The sequence below is a fragment of the Gadus chalcogrammus genome, chromosome 3 (assembly GCF_026213295.1).
Source record: "Gadus chalcogrammus isolate NIFS_2021 chromosome 3, NIFS_Gcha_1.0, whole genome shotgun sequence".
Lineage (NCBI taxonomy): Eukaryota > Metazoa > Chordata > Actinopteri > Gadiformes > Gadidae > Gadus > Gadus chalcogrammus.
Genome location: NC_079414.1, coordinates 10,139,084 through 10,158,222, shown reverse-complemented (window position 1 = coordinate 10,158,222; position 19,139 = coordinate 10,139,084). Strand labels below are relative to the sequence as shown.

The 19,139-nt window shown below is 41.6% G+C and overlaps 2 protein-coding genes across 2 annotated transcripts; one reads left to right on the top strand and one right to left on the bottom strand.

Annotated features, from left to right (window-relative positions):
• Nucleotides 1-2,628: 2,628 nt before the first annotated feature.
• On the bottom strand, nucleotides 2,629-6,006 carry rps6 (ribosomal protein S6). The gene is made up of 6 exons (XM_056585926.1): nucleotides 5,928-6,006; nucleotides 5,324-5,455; nucleotides 4,395-4,605; nucleotides 3,534-3,680; nucleotides 3,074-3,231; nucleotides 2,629-2,762 (listed from the first exon to the last, which is right to left on the bottom strand). The coding sequence occupies exons 1-6, from the start codon at nucleotides 5,931-5,933 to the stop codon at nucleotides 2,667-2,669; spliced, it is 750 nt and encodes a 249-aa protein (XP_056441901.1). The 5' UTR covers nucleotides 5,934-6,006; the 3' UTR covers nucleotides 2,629-2,666.
• A 345-nt stretch (nucleotides 6,007-6,351) lies between these two features.
• On the top strand, nucleotides 6,352-17,613 carry acer2 (alkaline ceramidase 2). Its single transcript, XM_056585925.1, has 6 exons — nucleotides 6,352-6,696; nucleotides 7,120-7,234; nucleotides 8,891-9,032; nucleotides 10,038-10,175; nucleotides 15,620-15,757; nucleotides 16,063-17,613. The coding sequence occupies exons 1-6, from the start codon at nucleotides 6,583-6,585 to the stop codon at nucleotides 16,247-16,249; spliced, it is 834 nt and encodes a 277-aa protein (XP_056441900.1). The 5' UTR covers nucleotides 6,352-6,582; the 3' UTR covers nucleotides 16,250-17,613.
• The last annotated feature ends 1,526 nt before the right edge of the window (nucleotides 17,614-19,139 follow it).

Here is a 19,139-nt window from a genome sequence, read left to right as displayed (position 1 = left end):
TCTAAACAAGACCCAATGTTTCCCTTTCAATCCAATTTATCATTTTGCAAATATTTTATAGAGAATCCACCGCATGTGGAGTCATACTGAATGCGTTATATTCCGTCCAGGGTTGCATAGGAGGATATACCAAACGGCACTGGAAACTGATATTTATACATGAGTAGATGGACTGTGAATAAATGTTTTTGCTTGAGAACATTCTCAAGCTCCAACACAAAACACATTCTTTCCAGGAACATTTTGGCGTGACCGTGGAGTTCAGGGAGTACCAGGCCCAGGTCAAGCAGCACATGGAGGAGGAATTTTCGCCAAGTAGTACTGGTAGTGGTGTCTGGTAGGAGTCAGGCCAATTAGCAACCCTAACAAATAACCTGTGGAGTTCTAAAATATAACCAACTAATCATCAACGTCCTGGATATATATCACCCTGAAGGGGTGAAGGGTGCGCTGGCTTGCACCGGTAGCTCACACAATAAACCATGTAAAAAATCAATCGAATTTGATGTAGGTTGGCCCCTGGCTTCCAGATCTCCTTTATTTGTTTGACTCCCATCTGAAAGTGTCCTTATTTTCTTCCACAGTTGGTGTTCAAGTCTCCTGACTTGATGGAGCAACTGCTGACTGGGTTGTTAAGCCAGCAGATTCAACAGAAACTCTGAAACTCTGCTCGATCTCAGATAAACACTCAGCTATACAATACTCCAAAAAAGACACACCCTCTCTACGACCGACTTCTTCACCCAGAGCGGCCTTGAATGGCTCGCCTGTCAAACATCCGTCCCCCGGCAAAAGCCCAGTTCTTCCACAAACCTTCACTAATGGAAAGTACAGAAAGAGGCATCTGAAGATGCCGTCAGCATTCAGTAATGCAGCACGTGAAATCCTGTTCAAGTAGATATACTTATTGGGTGGCCTTCTGCTTTTTCACTGAGGTGTAAATTGTATTCAAATTAAAATATTATGTATTGCTCTTGTGACTTGAGTCAACTGAAGTACGACAGATATCAAATCTGCTTGCCTTTCATAGTTCAGGAATACTGCAAGAGCTTGTGCTAGAAACCCTGTGATATTGTTCATAGTTGAGCTCTATCCAAACCTACTTGAGCTGGAAACATGTTTTGAGATTGGGTTCCAGAATGTCACGATCATCATTTTGGCCCAGGTCCTGAGTACTTGGGTAATTAAAGTCTTGAAGGGCTCAAGTCATGCCACCATGATGCATCAGGATAGATCAGTCCTACAGCCTACCCAGTGGATTGTAGCAAATGTCGCTCATCTATCCTTCATATATCTGGGTACACGCCCACTTGTGATGTCACTATGAAAATCATAGTGCCAAACGGCTAGTGCCAGCTAATCACTCCCACACCTGGTGGCATGACATGTGGGTTTGTGGTTTAACCTGGTAGACTGATTCATGCTGCACCGTGAGGACAAGGATTGAAGCCGTTGATGGTTTCTATTGTGCTTTAAATACCCTTTGCTTAAGCAAATATACCCAATAAAGTTAGTGGCAAGCTTGATGACCTGTTTCGAACTCGATGGCGGCACCTATGGCTTACAAAAAACTGCCTCACGAGTTAAGATCCCTAAAATAGCCACTATGTAGGAAATAGACCTCCAAACATTTAATAAGAATTATGTATTCAGGCAATTGAGTCCCAAAAGGTTAGGGCTAGTCTCCGGTGAATGATCGAGATCCTTCAGCCACCTGCTCAGAGCTTAGGTCTTCTAAAGCCCCCAGGCAAGAAGGTAGCCAGTTACTGAAACATGCAGATGTCTTCAAGGCTGGGTAGGGTAGATCAACTATTCTGGATATCACACGCGTCCCTTTGCTTTTTAAAATAAGTTAAATTTGGCCTTGTTTGAAGAATACTATACATTCATTTTTCTTTTACACAAACTTAAGTTTAATAAGTTAATCTTGATCACATTAATGATTGCAAGACCATTAGTTAAATGTTGGTTAATGTTTATTTCCCCATTAACGATAAGTACATTTTTCCAAATAAACGTCTATGGGTTGGCTGCATTAGTGGTCAAACTGAGCCCCTAAGGTAGGGCGCTGACCATGGACTACTCTATTTAATATTAGTATATGCTACACGTAAACCTAAGTTGACAAAATTTGATTGGTTCGCTATCTCAGGATATTGGGCCATATCTAATGATTGAGATCTCAAACTCGTATATTGCGTGATGGTAGTCTTTGCGTTAATAACAAACAAATCCTGGCAAAAAGTGTTATCCTGTTTATTTTTGGCGTGTTCACATGTAGTATACACCAGAACCTCACCTCAGGCTCTGAATATTGGGGAGACTATTCCCCACAAGCCACAAGTCACTTTGCCAAATAATTGTTCCCAAACCAGGAAATTTAGTTTCCCCACAAAGTGATGGTAGGGCTTTATAACATCGCTTCCATCTCTTTTGTAGGTACAAAGGGAAATTATTCTTGCTGGTGACAAGGCAGGCACACTTGAAATGTTTTGGTCGTACTTTAAATGTTTTGAATCCGTCTTGCAAAGAATGCCCTTTCGCTTCGAAACGACAAGATTCCTAGAAGTGCCTTTCAAAAACCAAGTATTTGTTTTGATGTCAACCTGAACTGAAGACAACAAACGATTTCAGCAAAAAATGTTTTTTATTTTTTTTTCCATAGTTTACTTTTGGCTGGACTCAGATTTGGATGTAGAGGCCCTAAGGGAGGAAAGGCGACGCCTCTTGGCGATCTGTTCCTGGCGTTTGTCCTTAGCCTCCTGTTGGAACACAAGGAACACAAACAGGAAATTAGTAAAAAATTAGGTAGACAGCTGGTTGAGGTAAAAGTGGTCTTTAAAAAAACGTGCAGTACGCTGATGTGGCAGGGAATAGCCACATCACCACTTTAATACTTGAGCCTAACCTTTACGCATGGCATAAAAAAAAGAATGACAAATTCTAAGACTCAGCCAAAAGAAAACGTAAATCCCGAATGCCATTCAAAAGAGAAGCCATGCTTCGGGACACCTCTGGGGTACCAGCAGAGATACTAAGTTCAACATGTGAAGTGAGGAGGTGAGGCTCGTACCTTCATCCTCTTGGCCAGCAGCTTGGCGTACTCGGACGCCTCCTCCTTGTTCTTCAGGGTGCGCTGCCTCTTCAGGGCGATGCGGCGGCGCTTGTGCTGCAGCACGCGGGGGGTCACCAGCCTCTGGATCTTGGGGGCCTTGGATCTGGGCTTCTTGCCTGGACAGAGACAAGTAGACGTGGTTAGCAGACTATCATATTGGACTTCCCATTTCCGTTAACATAACTGTTTTTTTTTTATAACACTAAACAATTATATGAAGTATGGAGTGACGATGGGTTAGGACACAGGCGATGGGATGGCAGTGTAGAGATACTGGGCTGTGCGTTGACTGCAAAGGACCTCATAAATGCATGCAAGAGCAACAAAGCACATATTAGGATATAATACCTATTGTACACTTCAAACCTGCCTATACACCTGAAAAGATTCAATGTCAGGAGGCAAAATGAACGCTCACCTTCTTTAGTCACGGGTCTCCTGACAACATACTGTCTGACATCATCCTCCTTGGACAGGTTGAAGAGCTTGCGGATCTTGCTGGCTCTCTTGGGTCCCAGGCGGCGAGGGACGGTGCTGTCGGTCAGGCCGGGAATCTCCTTCTCGCCTGCAGCCAGGGGGATGAGCAGGTGTTAGACAACAGTGATGGGCACAAAAAACAATGTATAGAACGTATTACAATAGACGTGCACCAAGTGAGAAAGCAGCACAGTTTAACCAGACATGAATGGTCCGGTCGTATTAGAATGAGCAGCTCTGCAGTTACTTTAGCAACTTATGTCCCCCCTTAATGACTATGGTAGAGTCAGAAAGGGTCTACTGGAGTGCCACCAACAATGAATGAGTTGAATGAGGGACATGCATCAAGTTTTGGCAACACATTGAATGAGACTAAAACCCCCAATAGAACTTTGACTCTTGGGCAGTTAGGTACAACCTCAATGATAACCTGATTCTACCCGAGCAACAGATCAGACATCATAGTGGAATTGAGCCTTAAAATCTATTATTAATGAATGGAAGGTATTACAGCACCATACTGAGCAAATGCTAACAGAAAACTCACTGTCAGGCCCCAGCATAGTTTGACCTTTAATGCCAGTACCCAAAAAGGTTCACTGTCGCCTATTGAGCCACTTTACAGGGCAAAAAAAAACAAGATCCAACAGGTAAAACTTACTTTATCGCGTTCCCAAATCCCATTCACTCTAGGTTGCACATGCCTTATCGCAACACTGCACAACATAACGGCTATGTAGCTAAATAACGATTGAAAGCACCAATAGTTGCACAAGTACAACGTCACAAGTCGGCTACGCACCCTTCTTGATGATGACCAAGTTGAGGACGCTGAGGTTGGCATCCACAATGCAGCCACGGACAGACTTGCGTTTGCGCTCGCCGGTCCTGCGGGGGCGGTAGCAGGAGTGCCCCTTGCTGAGCAGCAGACGCACGCGACCGTGGGTCAGCACACCCTGCTTCATGGGGAAGCCCTGCTTGTCGTTACCGCCACTGATGCGCACCATGTAACCCTGGGGAATGGACAGGAGGGAAAGGTCAGTTACCTACTATTGGATCTATACAGACTAGAACTGATAAGAGTGGACTTCCAAGTGATGCCAACCACCACCCCACCCAAATACGCCCCACTATCCCATCTCCATGCAGCTTAGTGTTGCGAACACTGGTTTAGGGTTAGAATACAGTATGAGAGAGCAGCACAGGTTAACCAGCCATGGACAGGTCTGGTCGTATTTGATTGGGCAGCTCTGCAGTTACTATGGCAACTTATGTCCCCCCTTAATGACTATGGTAGAGTCAGAAAGGGTCTACTGGAGTGCCAAAAACAAGTGGTTTAGGTTGAAGCAGAAACAGCCAAGCACTTACTTACAAAGCCCAGTTGTACGTGTTAAAAGGGTAGCATGTGTAGAACTACATGGAGGACTAATAGATGCCAATTGAACCTATATATGCCCGTCATAAAATGAATGGCAGCAGAAGAGGTTAGAACCGCGAATAACATAACCATAGAAAGAAACATGGGCTAGCATATTTGAGGACTATTAAGTGTCACCTCATGAGCTATTTTGCTTAAAAGAAACGACCAACCGTAATGCATACAATGTTGAGTAGTGCATACAATGCCAAAGCTAAAATGTAAAGCAGCGGTGGTTTAGCATGGGGCTATTACCGACCTGTTTAGTTTAAGCCAACAGCGCTTTAAATCCAACAATAAATAAAGAGGTTTACCTTCCACTCATCTCCCAGGGGGTCTGCAGGCACTTCAGTAGCCATACGCTTCTCGTAGAAGGTACGCAGCTTACGCTCATCGTCAACTTCGATCAGCTTCTGGCAGCCAGTAGCGGGGAATGAGATGTTGAGCTGCAAAGGAAAGAACACATCGGGATTTTAGTGTGTTGGGGACAGAAGGAATTATATTCACGGTTCGGTGTAGCCACGTCAACGGCTGTGGGCAAACGTGAGGAAACACGTTAACATAGCAGTCAATGGGAAACGGCGGTTTATACAATTTGACCGGTTTTTGGAAACGTCTATAATCAGTCTTTAAAAAACGAATACAGGAAACGTGTGTAGCCCTAAATGCATAAGTTATAGGTTTGTTGTTTAATTAAACTGAAGGTTTAGCACATTCTCGACAGTGGGCCGCCATGTTTGGTAGACCTTAGCCACCACTAGCCACTAAGACAATCAATGTGCATCTTCAACAGTAAAACAGTTTATCACGAAACATGATATACGAATGTAAAGAATAGAGACTTGTGCTTGATTATTTCTGACAATTTTTTGAAAAAATGATTTCAAAAGCTGCTACAATTCCAAGCAATCTTCGTACCTTCATCTTGTTTAGCCCACCCTACGATGGTCCGCCACGGGAAAGAGACCGGACGTCCGCCTCGTTGTCTCACATAGGCTCGAGGTAGTATCGCGAGAGCACGGACCAGGCGTTAAATTGAAACGTTTAGCACGGTATAACAATTATACAAAACATTATGAGACATAATGCGCCATAATATATCCATTACAAATTTAATTTAATAGTTTGAGAATAATAAAAAAATAGATAAAGTTGGAGTCCAATCAACACCATCATTTAATTTAACCCACCAAATATAGCCTTATTGTCTTACATTTCCCAAAACGGGAAGGATGATCAGATACTTTACCTAAGACATCGATTACCCGCAAAAATAACTGAACTTGGAACAAAAACATTACTTTTAACCATAGGCTTACTGCGCTTGCGCATTCCTAGGGGTGAAGAGTAGCGGAGGCTGGCTGTCATTGTGCTGAAGATAAACGTCACGACGCGGTTGCTCTAGCAAGGACCGTGGTATAAAATGCACGCCTACGTCGATTTATTTTTTATGTCACGCGTCTGGATGTTTATCAAACACTGCATCCTGCGCACATGATTCCGGTATTGCGTTTTCACCGCTGATATTCACTCGGTACCGCGGACACCCGTCTGCGCTGTCCCCTCCAGCAACATGTCCAGCGTTAATCTCATTTTTTGGGACCAGTTGCAAGCCGGTAGTTCGGACGTGGACTGGTGTGAAGGCAATTACCTTATTTATCCAAGCATTGCGGAATTTTACAACACGGTTCGTATTACTAACTTGTTGTCCTTCTCTCTGCACTTCGCTGTGACTTTTGGTTGTTGTTTTGTTTTGCACAATCTTTGTTTCTTTAGTATGTTCGATAATTATGATTGAAAACTATGTATGCTACCGGCGGATTGTTTTTCTTTCCACTGCATGGCGTTTTAAAGTTGTGTTATGCTACAAATGCAGATTTCTAGGATAGTACGCAGCATAAGTTGTCCTTTATGCGACTCTAAGCAGCTGGGATGTTTTCTCTTGAGTTCAAGTTGCACTCCCTTGATTTGTTTTTCTCGCCTCCTTTTGTCTATGTTGAAATCGGCAAAGAAGGCTCATCCTTTGTGCTGTTTTGGCATATTAATAAATATATATATATATATCTGTTTGAACGTTTTGCTCACTTTTTTTTTTCTTTTGCCATTTCAGATCAGCAACATATTGTTTTTTGTTTTGCCGCCTTTATTAATGTGCTTATTCCGCCAATACGCAACCCATTTCAACAGTGGGATATATCTAATATGGAGTCTTCTAGTGGTTGTTGGTAAGTTTACTGGCATATCAATACTGTGTGTGTGTGTGTGTGTGTGTGTGTGTGTGTGTGTGTGTGTGTGTGTGTGTGTGTGTGTGTGTGTGTGTGTGTGTGTGTGTGTGTGTGTGTGTGTGTGTGTGTGAGAGAGAGAGAAACTGCGGACAGACCGCACGCCTCGCTTTTCTTGAAAACTTGCAAGCCTAGAAATCAGATTTTGAGAAGTGACTTCTAATAGAGAATAATGCTTTGCTGGCCAAGTGACCTTTGCACAAAACAGCGGATTATGTCTATTTAATTCCTTCCCAAACCCATCGATTAGTCGCTCTCTTCAAACAGGAATCTCTTCATAGTTGGTTAACATAATGTTATAAGGTTTCTTCCTTTTCATGACAGCCATGTCAACCGTTATCGAAACAAAGCAGCTTTCACTCCAATATATGTTCACATACTCGGATGTAAAAACAATGCCTTAATGTTTAAGTTGAACTCTTAAAAGCACACCCTATTTCATACAGTCCATGATTTCCACCATAGTCCAAATAGCCACTGCGACACTTTATTTCTTACTTTTGTTTACTCCAAAGATATTTGTTTCCATTCCTAGTGATAATATTGAGGCTGAACTGTGAGTAAACTTTATCAGGCAGAGCAGGGCCATGTGTCTCAGATCAGCAGGACACCACCATGACAATTCCTTTAAACAACACAATCTCCTGTAATCATAAGAAAACAGTTCTCACTGATAACAATAAGTCTGTCAGCCTTTTGATAAAAACATGAGGCACAGAAAACCTCATTATGCCATGAAACCGTTATGTCGTCAATCCAAATTCAAGTGAACAATTATAATAATATTTAAGTAAATTACAGTACACAAGCGGATCAGAATCGCATGAGGTTTGCATTCAGTCTGTCAAGTGTAATTTTTTGTCTTTGCATACTGTCAATGCAGTGAAGCACTTTGCATTAGGGCTGAACGATTTTAAGAAAAAATTGAAATTGCGATTTTTCTGGTAGAGATTGCGGTTTCGATTTCAACCACGATTTATTTTCTTTAAATCAAGTTTCAGTATAAATTAATATAACCAATGAATTCCATTTAGGTAATGCAATAATGAAATTGCTGGCAACAGATTTCAAATGCAAGACTGTTTATTCAAGTACCTAAGAAACAACAACCAAAAAAGTCAAATAAAAAGGGAGCCCTCTTTCTTAAGTAAACTTGCTTCAATGGCTCATCAGCATCAAAATAATTGCACTTTTGTAAAAAAAAAAAAAAATAATAATAATATTAAAAAAAAAAAAAAAAAACGCAGCTTTGACGATCCCAAAATCGTAATGCTTGAGATCGCGATTTTCGGTCGAAAACGATAGATCGTTCAGCCCTACTTTGCATGGCCATTTTGTTAGTCATAGTTTTCTTGAGAGCACTACTTCTGTATACTCATTCATTTGTATAGCTTATGTAAAAGCATGCAGTTCAAATAACCCTTTTATTCATTTATAGCCATTTCTTTGATAGGCTGATATTTTTGTGATAGGCTGAGTAGATGTGTCAACTCAGGCTATCACAGTTGATCTGTGTCTATACCGCTTTTTGGGCTGATTAATTGTTATTTAATAAAAAAGACATGTATTTTTAATGCGTGCTGTTCTGTTGTGCCCCAGGGATCGGATCCACATACTTCCATGCCACTCTGAGCTTTCTGGGCCAGATGCTGGATGAGCTGGCCATTCTGTGGGTGCTGATGTGTGCCATAGCAATGTGGTTCCCCAAGCGATACCTCCCCAGGATGTTTAGGAAGGACCGGTAAGTGTCAGGACAGGACTCTGCTCAACAACTTCAGGAGCTACCTTGGGTTGTACCCCCTGCTCCGGTAGTATTGACATTAAGCTACTCTATAGTGTGAGACAGGATGCTGTATATTGTGCATCTTGTGGTTGGACAACCTTCCCATTTTGGCATAGACGATCTATACAGTAGCCCTCTTTTTTGATAGCAAATGCTGACAATTTAATGTTGCCTTTGTCAGGCACTAGAAACTACTGTTGTCTTTCAGCTGCAACAGTAGCCTACGCTTTCCTTGTAAAGATCAGCTGCTCTGGGATCTTCTATGACTACTACCACTACTACAAATACTACTGCTCCTCTTATGCTTCTACTGCTAATACTAGTACTACCACTAGCACTCCTACTATTACTTCTACCCCAACTTCCTGAGTTCTCTGTAGTATGCTGTTGGTAAATGTCAGGGATTCAGTGGTATTACAGTCCAGTTTAATTATAGATCTGGTAAAAATAGTGACAGCTGTTCAATAAAACTGCAGCACATGTCTTTACTTCTCTTTCCATTGTAATTGAGCCAGCAATACTGTTTCCTCTCCGCAGCCTAATATAAAGATACTTGTACTTGTAATGTGCTTAGAATTTGATTTGAGTTTTAAGTGTAGTCAAGTGCATAATAGGAGATAGTGCGCCTCACAATAAAGTAAGTAAAATGTCTAAAATCAAGATTTTGGGTCAAGTTTCTACTCAAATGAGTGACCTGAATGTCGTTATGAACGTTTATCATATATTCAAATGTATATGCAAATTGCCAGCTGAGGTTGAACATTTTCATCATTTTAATGTCCAACACGTAATGGTCAGATGCAAGGTTAAGGCCTTGTGAGGTCACAAATGTCCTCATAAACCTTGAACTTGGTGGTCCTGTTTATGGGGGTCACACACACATGCGCGCGCACACGCACACGCGCACGAACACACACACACACACACACACACTTGAACAATGGCTCTCTCTCCTCTCTTCAGGACGAGGTTCAAGGTGGTGGTTGGCATCTTGTCGGGCATCACCACTGGGCTGGCCTTCGTAAAACCCGTGGTCAACGCCCTGTCCCTGATGACTCTGGGCATCCCTTGCACTGTGCTGCTCATCACCGAGCTAAGGAGGTCAGTTCAGTACAGTCACGTCCCCAAATCCTCCCCCATCAGCCTCGGTTTGTCTAGGAGTCATTTGGATGAGTTTTAAATATGTCATAAGCCAATACTTTACATACTTTACAGTACTCCCCCGAAATGATTATTGCTATGATTTTTAATCTTTTGTCAACACTTTTCTTTAAGTAAGCAAGGCAGGGCTTAGGGTGGAGGCAGGAGAATCCCTGAGCAGTGTCAAATGTTTAGACACATGAGCAAATTTATGTTATTAATGTGTTTTCTTTATGGTGGCTTCTTTTGTTTGGTTTCCTTCATGCGTGTCTTTATCGCAAATGATGTTTGCGGTGTTGAGTCATAGCAATTTTGCGTACAAGACAAACCTTGGTCACCCATCCCTACCTACAGCAGACTTTACTTTACTTCTGGCACTCAACAATACAGACAGCAGACTTTACTTTTCTTCTGGCACTCAACAATACAGCAAGATAACATGGTGTGGATAGTTGGTGTGGCCGAGCAGTCGTATTTGTTCCGGTGGCTGGTTCCTTTGGCCTACAATAGATAGCCGGCGTGATAAAGGTCTCCATTTGTACTTTTATTTGCAGTAAGCTATTTTAAGAGTAAGCTACGGGACGGTTCACCTCCCTGAATAACATCTTTGGTCTATGATGAGGCGGATCAACTTTTGTTGTCTGTAACACACACCTGCCCGCACACACGGACGCACAATTACAGACTAAACATTGGTCTATATTCTTGGTGTATCTATTCTTCAAGACCTAAATGACAGGGCTAATCCCAGCTGTTACGGTCAGCTATAATCATTAAAGAGACAGACACTCGTGTTGAAAGGTGGCCAGGGTTCAAGGCTGTGTAAGTGACCTAGTGTTTACCCTCTCCGGGGGTAATGTACTTTTGGTCCTGTACTCCCTATCCTGCAGGAAGCTATGATGTAAAAATAATGTTATTCAGCACTAAACAACACTCGCTGTGTGTGTGTGTGTGTGTGTGTGTGTGTGTGTGTGTGTGTGTGTGTGTGTGTGTGTGTGTGTGTGTGTGTGTGTGTGTGTGTGTGTGTGTGTGTGTGTGTGTGTGTGTGTGTGTGTGTGTGTGTGTGTGTGTTTTCTTCCGGTTTCCCACATTCCTACGTTTTCCTGGAAGTGCTGTCGGTTTCATTAGTCCATTGTACACCTTTCTGCGGTTCTCAGCTAGAGACACAGCCTGTGAGGCTCCGACTGTTGGCTCAGTCTGTTGTTCCTCTGTAGGGAGGGTTACTGGCGAACCCAGTCAGAGTGCCAGTGCCCTTTAGTTAACACATTAGAGGAACTCCCACCCTGGGGTGTCACTCTAGTTCACCAGAGCCTGGGGCACAACTTGTTCTTACTTGGGTTTGGAGGACAGAAGATTGAATGCCAAGTTAAAATAATAATTGGGGTATAGAAGACAAAAAAAAGTACATTAAAGGGAAAATCTTGATGATTTCCGTTTTGATCTCTTTGATGTCACGCCACCTCAAGAAACGACAGTCCCCGTTACGCACACACAAGTGAGTTGAAGAAGGAATTTGTTGCGGTGGCTCCAAAAGAACCCTTTCTGGAGGAACCACCAATGCTGTGTGATGGAAACCGAGCACTAAATCTGCAGTGCTCGTGTTTTTATCGCATGGCAGGAATGTCGCCACCGAAACTCAGTTCTGCAAAGGCTTTTATCAGTGGACCATGGGCTCAATCACCGTTGTGTAACCTCATGCTATATATTTACTGACTCGACTGACATATATTTCATGCACATCTTTAGATCTTTGATATCGCAGATTTAATATTGTGGCTATTATTTAGCGTTTTGAGTTGGAAGTGATAAAGGCAGCTTTTGATGTTCATGGCCGATTAAGCAAAGCTTATTTGCAGAACAGTGTGTGTTGCAATGTCCTTGCGACACATCACCTAGGTGGCTTTTCTGTGCTCTTCCACAACACCCGACCCAGGGTGATGATGTTGAAAACGGGTTCATTGGAGCGTTTGAGGACAACGGTAAAGGTCCATGGAGATGGTGATCCAGGCTATAGGACGTCCTCCAGAGTGTGTGTGTGGGGACGGCTGGCTTATCCTGTGTGCATCGATGACTCCATGCACAACAAGTGTGCAGCCTCAGGGCGCACTCAGACTAGGCCATCTGTACCCCACGTTTTCCCCCTAAACTCTAGATCAGGGGTCGGCAACCCTAGGCACGCATGTCACCACTGGCACGGGGCAACATAATCATTGGCAGACTTATTTTATTATTATTTATTTTATTATTATTGTTAATAAAATGAACAGCATAATGCGGCAGCATAATCATTGCTACCGATTTTTTTTTGGGCAGTTTATTCTGTCTTGGGCATTTCCTCTCAGTGCAAATATGTTTTAATTAGTTACAGAAAGTAGTGTTCTGAAACGGGATCAAATAATAGTTTTTAAACCTATGTTGTGAGTAAAAGAGAGGAACATTTTTAAATATTGTTGCAAGTTGCCTGTAAGCATGTGGATGGTTCCAGCATTCTCATATATTCTCGTTTTTTACATTTCTCACAGTGCAAATATGTTTTTGAATGAGTTTCTGACAATGTTTTTTTAAGATGGGACATATGTAATTATAATTTGTAAACCCATGTTGCAAATATAACAACCACATTTTTTTTTTAAATGTTGATGCATGATTGTAGACTATATGGGATTAGTACAATTCCAGGTCTTCTGGAAGGTTTTTGGTCGCTGTGTCATAATTCAGCTTAATTTTTTATATATCGTTGCTTAAGACACGCTCATTAACGAGAAAATGTCAAACTCGCACTGCATGTTGAAAAGGTTGCTGACCCCTGGTCTAGATCGTTTGGCTAGTTTGAGCACGCCATCCGTACTCAAATACAGTTTAATTCCCTGGCCTGAGCACACTTCGGAGAGGTGTGCTCAGGCCACGGTAAAGATGCTAATGAGCCGACACACAAACGGATACGCAACATGAGCTGGATGACGGATAGTCCATGCGACCCTTCTACCCCTATTGTTTATTAAACAATAAACTTGGCGGCAAGCGGTTCACGTTGGGGCGATAGCGAAGTTGAGTGTTTGACCCAAAATCCCCCGTTCGTCACGGCGCAGGCTTTCTTGGTTCACTGGAGAAGGCGGGGCTGCGCCGGAGTCTAAAACTCTTTAGAACAATTTGCATACTCCCAAATGTTTTTATTTTTTTATGAATGAATTAAAATAAGTTCACGTCTGAGTGTAGGCTACAAACGCGATTTAACTTTTTACAAGTGCAAAAAAATCGTACTTAAGTACGCTACAGGGCAACTATGCGCTCAGTGTAGTGATGACATATCAATATAAAATGATTGCAGCAATTTGCTTATTAATTATCAATCATCTTATACGTGTGGAATGCAAGCATCCCCATTGTTCTCCAATCGAGATGTATGACAAGATTGTGTTTCTGTACTGCTTTCCTGCACCCTTTCCCTGATGCCTTAATGCCCTGTTCTCTCTCTCTGTCTCTCTGTCTCTCTGTCTCTCTGTCTCTCTGCCTCTCTGCCTCCCTGTCTCTCTGTGTCTCTGTCATGACTTACACATTTCAGTAGCATTGCACTTGGTAATCTGTGTTCCCACCCGTCACACACTTCACATTGAGTAAATAGTTTCCTCTGCCGTTTCTCGTTATCTCAACCCTTCTACAGCCATGCCACACTAACAGCTCGCCAGCTGTTGTCGGTGGACAACATGTTGTCAGGTTGTGTAACGTTTACTGTCTCAATAGGCTTCACACGCAACATTTTATGCCACACAACCCTAACCCTGAGCCCTCTGAAGAGGAACTCCCCAAACCCCTGGGGGGAAGTATCCCTGAAGAGGAACACAGAAGATGGAGCCCTCTTACTAGGGAGGGTTAAAGGTGCACAATGTGCTGAATGGGCAGACACCTTATCATAGTAAAAACCTAAAACAAAGCAGAAGCAAAGGTTATGTTGGATAAAGTCGACTTGACTTTGGTTGTTAGTAGGGAAGCACCGAAATGAAAATTCTTGGCCGAAACCGAAACCGAATATACTGAAACAGTTGGCCGAAAGCCAAAACCGAAAGCCGAATGTGGCTTTTACAGTTTTTCATTCATTTTGCTTAAATTTTTCACCATTGCATAAACCAAACAATTAAATGTCCTTTATAAATATTTTTGTCTTGCTTTTCAATAAAAAAAATCAATTACAAATTTGATACAAAATATTTATTTAATACTGAACGTTTTCTTACATTCCAGCAAACCTTAGCAAGCATTTAAGAACAATGTACCTTTAAATAAATGAGTAAAACATATATATATATATATATATATTTTTTTAATCAAAAATAAAAATGTTCCGTGTATTATGTTCATCCTTTTTACTCCTTCGGCTGAAACCTAACATTATGTTTTGGGCCATTTTCGGCCGAACATTTTCGGTGGCCGAATATTCGCTGCATCCCTAGTTGTTAATGCTATTCTCCTCCTATACAGACCCTGGACATCCGTTTGTAGGTTAGAGTTGAGTAAAAAACAAACTGACTTGGCTCTGCTCAGCCAGAGTGACTCCTTAGTTTTATAATAGCAAATACCAAACTCCTTGATTTGGTTCCTCCTCTTTCCTGTGTGTTATGTTTGTTGGCTAACTGACCAGCGGCCCTGTAATGTCACTGTGTGTTGTTGTCCAAGACAACAGGAGCATAAAAACATGTCCCGAACCCAAAGTTCAGAGAGCAACGGAGCGGAAACTCTCAATGCAATGTTATTTAAAAATAGCCGTCCTCTATCTTTGATTCACACCAAGCATCTGCCACGGCCTCGGTTGGACCGGGGTGTCTTACACGTCTAAGAATAGCTGATCCTGATGGCCAGGAATGTCTGAGGGTGGGGAGGTTGCCGCGGTCAGACTGGACCAAAGCCGGCTGGGCGGACTCCAGACACAGGGCAGCACTTGCCCTCCATTGTCTGTGGTTCATTCTGTCAGGAGCTTTAAGGAGGCAGCAGGGAGACTAGACACTGGAAAAAAGCAACTTGTCACTTTGCACAAAAGCAGACTGTACAACTTTTCACAGAGTATCTTCTGTGTGTGTGTGTGTGTGTGTGTGTGTGTGTGTGTGTGTGTGTGTGTGTGTGTGTGTGTGTGTGTGTGTGTGTGTGTGTGTGTGTGTGTGTGTGTGTGTGTGTGTGTGTGTGTGTGTGTGTGAGAGATAGAGAAACTGTGGACAGACACTTGGATGCCTTAATATCCTATTTGGAGAAGTGACTTTCTATTAAGAGAACCATGCGTCTCTTGGCCAAGTGACCTGTGTAAAAATAAAAAAGAACCATGCAAAACCCATGATGTTTATGTGATATATACCTCGTCTCCCTGCAGGTATATTAATCAAATGTGTGTTCTTGGTCTGTGGTTGTGGTGCTGGCAGGTGTGAGAACCTGAGGGTCTTCAAGCTGGGCCTGGTCTCTGGGTTCTGGTGGGCCCTGGCGCTGCTGTGCTGGCTCAGTGACAGGATATTCTGTGACATGTGGTCGTCTGTCAACTTCCCCTACCTGCACTGCGCCTGGTGAGCTTCATGCAGCACAACAGCCAAGAGGAAATGCATGCCACAAAGCTTTAAGTACTGTGCTTAACTGTTGAAACATGGGGTAAAGAACAAGTGAACTTAATGAGGTTAAAAGATAGATAAATGATGACCGAATACATTCATCTGAAACCTGGGAAAGAAAGTGCTGTTTCTGTTTTTCAAGAAGTAAAATATGCCATATATACACCATGGAGATACACATACAATGTCAATAAACAGGGGACTGTACTCAGGGCTGGGACATTTGTCTCTCTAACAGGTTCTCTTATACCCTTCCTTTCCAGGCACATCCTGATCTGTCTGGCCTCCTATCTGGGGTGCGTTTGTTTCGCCTACTTTGATGTGGCCACCGAGGCGCCTGAGCGGGGGCCCGTCATCATGTTCTGGCCTAATGAGAGCTGGGCTTTCATAGGCGTCCCCTACGTCAGCTTCCTCTGCGTCCAAAGGAAGTCAGCCATCAAGGTGACATGAGCTGTGAACCCACAGCAGGCAAATGTTCACACAAAGCAAGTCCTCACAGGACAAAAGTCCTCGCAGTACACAAGTATTCACCCGAAGCAAGTTCTCACAGGACACAAGACCTCACAAGACCCAAGTCACAAGAAGCAAGTCTTCACAAACCCAAGTCCTAAAAAGACATCAGTCTTCTTGACCTGATAAAATGGAGTGAAGCGGCGGGCTGAAACAGGCGCAGGGAATTAGTTATGCACCATACACCCTTGAATAGGATTGGATGTTGTAAGAGATATGTATATGGCCTGTACTAATGATTTAACCCCTAGGCCTGTTTTCCTTATTCCTTGTATGACGAACAGTACCATTAATGCAATCTGCTGCCAAAGCACAAGAGCTACACCAGGATCGTCCGTATTGAACATAAAAAGGTTTATCAGACCTGAGAAGTGCACACTGTGAGTTGAGGGCACGTATGGGAAATCATGTGTTCTGGTTAGAAATAGAAGAAGGTGAAATCAGGAGATAATTCAGGTCAATCTCCTGCATGGTATGAACCGCCATTTTGATATTCCTGTAGCATCCAATTGATGCACTTTAATGATTGTGGAATCCTGATCAGGTCAATTCTGACTTAACATTGTATTGATTAACCCCCCCAAAAGTGTTAGTTCTATACTTCTGCAAATGTTTCTTTAATTATAGATCTATAGTTTTAACAGTATTTCAAGTCTACGCTCAGAGGAGAATCATGATTCTTGTTTCCTTTTGTCTGTATTTGTGTGTGACTACAAGGGAACATTTCTGCTTTAAGAAAAAATCATCAGGTCTGGTGCTTGTGTAGCTGCCGACTCACGCTTGATGAAATACTTGCTGGTAGTATTTCATATGTTTATTTAAGATATATCTGTATATTCTATATTTTTGTCAAGGTTTGTATGTTCATTATTGGTACTTTTTTTTTTTTACAATGCTCCAAAACTAGCATTGTGAGTTGTAAAAAAAATACCAAAACAATTATTAGCTGTTCATAAGTTAGTCAGGGTATAACTGTCTTTCGAGAAGATTTAATCAAGTTTTATTTCTGAACAATGTGGAGATGTTAATCATGCATGTATTAAAGTTTTCTAATAACCATATTTATGCAATACTTTATAATGAAGGATTCCTTCATTAATACTAATTCTATATTTTTTAAGCATCTCACCTAGGTCACATTCATGTTTGTATCTGCAACCATGGGTTTTGTAACAGGAGGGGCAAAATATCGTTAAAGGCACCCAGTGCAACTTTATGTAAACATTCAATGAAAAATAAACATTCAATTTCTAGTCTTTTTTACACGTAGTAAGTTTCAATAACTCCATACCATTACATACCGACATTCAAGCAGCAAAGATGAGACGTTGTTGTGTGGTGAGAACTGATAGAAAATCGATAACAACAACAATGCCGCCATTTTCTTTATTTTTTGTAACCTACAATAAATAAAGCAGGCTTCCAGTCAATGGAAAAATGGCTTCTCCCCACCGGCGATTGTTGTTGTTTACGATTTTCTATCAGTTCTCACCACACAGCGACGTCTCATCTTTGCTCCTTGAATGTCGATATGTAATGGTATGGAGTTATTGAAACTTACTACGTGTAAAAAAGACTAGAAATTGAATGTTTATTTTTAAGCCTCGAAAGTTGCACTGGGTGCCTTTAAACTAACCATCCAGGCAGGGTACTGACCCCTGCCAGACTTGAGTTGAATTCTCAGGAACAGGTCGAGATAGCTGAAGTACATTGGATTCTGGTTTAAGGTTTGCTGATCACTCGGCGCTTCTATGTGCCCGTCCGATTTAGATCCAAGATGCGTGAGTTTGCCGTACAATGGAATAATGTAGGATTACAAGTACAAAAACAATTCTCTGAAAGCAAATTTAAACACCAAAGGTTGTGTTATTGTTTAATCTCATACTTTTACAGAAGTGCATCTAGCTCAAAACTATGTGCATGTTTATCACTTTTAACTAGTTTTCTATTTATTTGTGTTAATTAATGGGAAGGAAACACATTTTCTGTAATCTTTCCTGATTTCCCCTTTATTAGTCAAGTTCTTATTTTTGTAAACAAAGGAACAATTAAAACTCCTACCTGCATGCTTTTTTGCAATATTTCACCAAATTCTTTGTTCTACTACATGAATGTTATTATTTTAAGTAGAGTATGAATATAAACCTATGGAAAGTAAAGCATGTGTGTCAAATCATTTTGATAGATTATGTGTGAAATTAAAGTGATATTGTTGTGAGTTAAACTATAATTCAGGAACACCACACAGTAAAGGCCTACCTCATTGTTGTAGTGTACATTATTCCTGTATCTCATTCAAATATACCCAATACTTTTGAAAATAGGACGTTGAGAAAAATATACAGGGTTTATTTACGTAGACTATCTTTCTTCCCCCGCTTCTAAGAATAGATCAAAGAGTCAACAACGGTTACAATGGATTGGGTTATGTATTTGTATAGATTTTCCCTCTGTAACTGAAATAGGACTGAAATAAATATATATTTTGATAATGTTGATCAATATTTGTAACAAGACTATAGGAATATGTAATGCAATAAATTGAAATACTCAATATATTCTATTGTTTCCTTATCTCCGATAATAAATGCATAGCATTGAATTGCATTAATTTGAAACATTCACATTTTCAAACACAACTTTTCCCCCACCTGTTCTTGCATTATATCAGTAATCATCCTGGAGCTGCCATATTATGCCACCAGGGGGCGATTATATCCTACATAGATTTATGAATGCGCCCATGTTTATTTATAATGTGTTCAGAAAGAGGAATTTCCATTCAAGATTATGGAGATTATACATAATTGTCTGGCCGTGGCATTCATTA